At 32.0% G+C, this 4,409-nt stretch overlaps 1 protein-coding gene across 1 annotated transcript in view; it reads right to left on the bottom strand.

Annotated features, from left to right (window-relative positions):
* The window catches only part of LOC108692442 (probable ATP-dependent RNA helicase DHX35), an 18,907-nt gene that overhangs the window by 6,576 nt on the left and 7,922 nt on the right, over positions 1-4,409 (bottom strand). Inside the window, exons 3-9 of the mRNA XM_018200686.1 lie at positions 2,316-2,495; positions 1,936-2,076; positions 1,691-1,853; positions 1,448-1,609; positions 909-1,055; positions 677-818; positions 3-282 (exon numbers count right to left, since the gene is read on the bottom strand). Coding sequence (XP_018056175.1) covers positions 3-282; positions 677-818; positions 909-1,055; positions 1,448-1,609; positions 1,691-1,853; positions 1,936-2,076; positions 2,316-2,495 — 1,215 coding nt within the window. The remainder of the gene's footprint in view (positions 1-2; positions 283-676; positions 819-908; positions 1,056-1,447; positions 1,610-1,690; positions 1,854-1,935; positions 2,077-2,315; positions 2,496-4,409) is intronic.

The raw sequence follows: 4,409 nt of genomic DNA on the forward strand, positions 1-4,409 counted from the left end.
GTGATTAAGGATTTCGCTAGCACCGGTTCCAACGGTATTTCTGCCATCGTAAGACCTAATGGCATCGTCAAATCTCCGTTACTGTCGATCGCATCTAGTGTGTAAAGCAATTCCAATCCCGCAACTAGATTTTTGCTGGGCGGCGCGGATGGAAAATTGAAACGCAATACATTATCGATGCCCAGAGCCTTCAGTTGCAGTATCGCTGGCGCCAAATCTGAACGCTGCATTTCCGGTGGAATAGCTTCGAACAATTCAGCGTAAGTCTCTTCCGTGTACAATCTATGTATTATAAGATTCGTAAAATATTTTACTAATAATGCAATAATTTCTATTCAGAACTAATATAGAAAATAATACAAATAACACACACACACACACACACACACACACACACACACACACACACACACACACACACACACGCACGCACGCACGCACGCACGCACGCATGTACGCATGCACCCATGCACACAAAATCCAACATCGAGACACGAGACATCTTTTATATATCTTAGAAATTTTGCATAAATGTTTTATGTCTTGAATTTGAACTTTTTGTCTACATTATTTTCTGAGTACATTACCGTTCTATCTTATAATTATTAGAATTATATACATATATAATTAGTCTTCCTGAAAACATAAAAAAGCATATAATTTGTTTCTCTTTTACCTAAATATTTTTCCAGTACGTACGCGACCTGCGCGACCGGCTCGTTGGTTGGCAGAAGCTTTTGATATGGGCACGATAACGAGACTATTCGTCTGCGTTTCCGCTTCAAACCAAGGTATCTTGACAAAACCGCAATCAATTACTGCACATTACAAAATTTCGATTACATAATGTCGTCAAATCAAACGTTAAGAAGAACAAAAAGTACACTAATATATCGTAGGTAACATACCGTAAACGATATTTGGAATGGTAATAGACGTTTCCGCGATATTTGTCGCTATGATAACTTTGCGAGTGTCTTTAGCAGCCCTCCAAAATACCTTAAGCTGTTCCGCGTTCGAAAGCGATCCGTACATCGGCAAAGGAAGCAGTTTCTCTAGAAATAATTTATTTAACTTAAAGTTTTAAATTTTTTTCTTCAAAATTTCTTCAAAAAATATATTAAATATATTAAAGTTATTATAATATACGTATAATAACTACCTAAGATTCACAATAATGTTAATAATGCTAAAACTACTGAAACATTTTTTGGTAGGAAAAAGTAGGAAAAAAGATATTTGCAGTAGGATATTAAAATAAAAGGTCTATCCTCTGTACTGTGTCTGTGTGCGTGCGTGCGCGCGCGCGCATGTCACATTTAGGAGAGAATTAAGAATTAATTAACAACTTATGAATTGAGTCTTCTCCTCGAAATTTTTCTATTTAAAAAATTCCAAGTACTCTCTGCTCTCTATTTTTGAAAAACTCCTCGATTATCTTACTCACGTTTATCATCCTTTATGAGCTTTGCGTATTCCGATAAAAGAGATACAGCTTGATCGACTTCATCAAGACCTGTGAGGAATGCTAGGATATCACCCGATTCTTCCGTATTATGTATTTTTAGAGCTGTGTCTACTACACCATTAATATAATTCGCCACCGGTTCTGCAATGCAATACAATCTTAATTAAATAGTGAGAGTTATAATTTCAGTCACGAACATGACTCTGTGAAATATGTGTGTACCTTTGAGAAAAAATACATCTACTGGATACAATCGCCCCTCGACGCTCATGATAACCGCGTTATTTTTATTCGAATCTTTCATCGTATTTACGTTAAAGAAATCTCGAAGTTCTTCCGCGTCAACTGTCGCTGACGATACAATAATTCTCAAACTCTTTCGTTTCTGCAACCGTTTATAAGATGGTGTCAATTTATTATGTTCTGCGTGAGGGAAGTTATGTTTGTTATAACATCAGTGAACTTACCCTGATTATTTTTTTCAGCAGCCCCATTATAATATCAGTCAAGAGAGTCCTCTCGTGCACTTCATCCAGGATAATGACCGAATAGCTTGTTAATAATGGATCTCTCATTAATTCTCTTAGGAGAATACCTTCTGTCATGTACTACAAAGGCAATTTATAGAATTGCTTATAGATTAGCTTCGTAACAAAGTAATATACACATATACGCATTAATATAAAATATATATAGAAAAATACTGACATTATTTCTTATTTCATTATGATATAACAACAGAAAAGTTATTGTACCATTAATGATGTTCCATAATGTAAAATTAGATAATATTTTGAGTACAAGTCGTGTTTTGCGTTCTATTTATTTTCTATTTACAGTGTTGTACCTTAATCCTAGTTGTTTCATCAGTGTAATCATCGAAGCGTATGCAATAACCGACGGTGGTCCCTAAAATACAATTACGTTCGTCGGCCACGCGATTTGCCAGAGAGGTGACCGCGACTCTTCTCGGCTCCGTAATGCCGATCTTTTTTCCATCTGCACACCATCCTGCTTCAAGAAGATACTGAAAAGTAAAAAATTGTTTATATGCATAATATCATATTAATTTGTTTCAAAAACATATTAGATTTTACATGTGTATGTTATGTTACACCATAAAAAATTGAATTTAATAAAAATAGATAATATGGCTCAATAAATTGAAAATAAAGAAAGTATTTAAGAAGAGTTACGAGCCAATGAACAATTTTCAATATACGTTTATTGTAACAAATGTTTTGACTTCTTTATCAGGTCAGTCTCAGTTATTAAAATTCTATAAACCGCCAATCGTAATTATCTATCTAATTAATAATCGCAAAAACAGGCCATTGAACCTAGATTTAGAAGTTTGTGTAACATATTTTTTCTTTAATTGTTCCATTAATCCTTATGTACAATGTATATTCTTGTTATATGATTTGAGAAGTAATAAACAATGTAGATAGATTACACGCTCCGTTAATCTCAAATGCAATATATGTAAGTCCAGTAGTTAAAATGCAATAATTTTTTACAATGAGTAACATAGTTGATACAGCAATATGCGATTTTTAGTGAAACATTACTTATAAGCGAAGAATTAAACGTTAATTATATGTGTGTCACTAATGAACTCCCGATATTATAATTTGCACTTTAACTACTTATATATGATGATGATTTGATAAAAAGATCGAAACATTTATTACAATAAACATATATTGAAAATTGTTCATTGGCTCATAGCTCTTCTTAATATTTTCTTTATTTTTAATAATAAGTATTTAATAAAAAAAATTATGTATTAAGATGAACAAAAAAAGATATTGCTAAACATTATTTTATTAACAGATTAAATATTATCCACTAATATTGCTATGCCTAACAGCCGAAGTCATATTCTTGCATTCACTGCCGCATTCGTGCTTCCACACATGCGGAAATACAGAAGACACTTTCTTTGGTAAAAATAAACTCTCTTTAATTGAACTCAATATTTACATATGTGTATGTGTGTGTAAATAAATTAATATTTCTTATATATTATTATATAATTTGCAGACAGTAAAAGTTATATTTTTATATAATTTTGAAAAATATTATTATATACTGAAGGATTTATTTTTGAGTGGAAAATAATACAACAAATGAACAAATACGTCAGAGATTAATTTATATAAAAATATTTTATTGCATATTTCCATTATAAAAATAATACAAGATTCTCTCTCTCTCTCTTTCTCTCTCTCTCTCTCCCCTCTCCCTCTCTCTCTCTCTCTTTCTCTCTCTCTCTCTCTCCCCTCTCCCTCTCTCTCTCTCTCTTTCTCTCTCTCTCTCTCTAACCATATAGCGTTATAAACTTTAACAAAATCTTATACCAAATGAAATCATTTATATAAAAATATTTTATTGCTCATTTCCATTATGAAAATAATACAAGATACTCTCTCTTTTTCTCTCTTTCTCTTTCCTCTCTCTCTCTCTCTCTCTCTCTCTCTCTCTCTCTCTCTCTCTCTCTCTCTCTCTCTCTAGCGTTGTAAAATTTGACGAAACTTTATATCAATCGCAACTATTGACATTGACCGCATGTTATCTAATAATGTTTTTTGCATATGTTCACGTAACAGTTCTTTTTGCATACGTTCGTGCTGCAGTTAGATAACATACTTGGATTAGATAAAAATGCCTATCTGCAGACAATAAGTGACCTACTTCGACGTAAATGTAACATTGTCTTGTGTATAGTAGCGATAAGAAAAAAAAAAGATTGGAGCGTTGCGCATAGTTATTTTACGAATTTCGATTTTTATTTAGAATATTTTTCATGTTATTTTGTATAAAAGTAAAATTATATATCTAAAAGTTTTATTATTTAAAACTTAAAAATACAAGCAACTTGTAACGATATATGTTTCATATATTACATATATAAAAAAATTTATATATAAATTAAAAC

The sequence above is a fragment of the Atta colombica genome, unplaced genomic scaffold (genome assembly GCF_001594045.1).
Source record: "Atta colombica isolate Treedump-2 unplaced genomic scaffold, Acol1.0 scaffold70, whole genome shotgun sequence".
In the NCBI taxonomy this organism is placed as follows: Eukaryota; Metazoa; Arthropoda; class Insecta; order Hymenoptera; family Formicidae; genus Atta; species Atta colombica.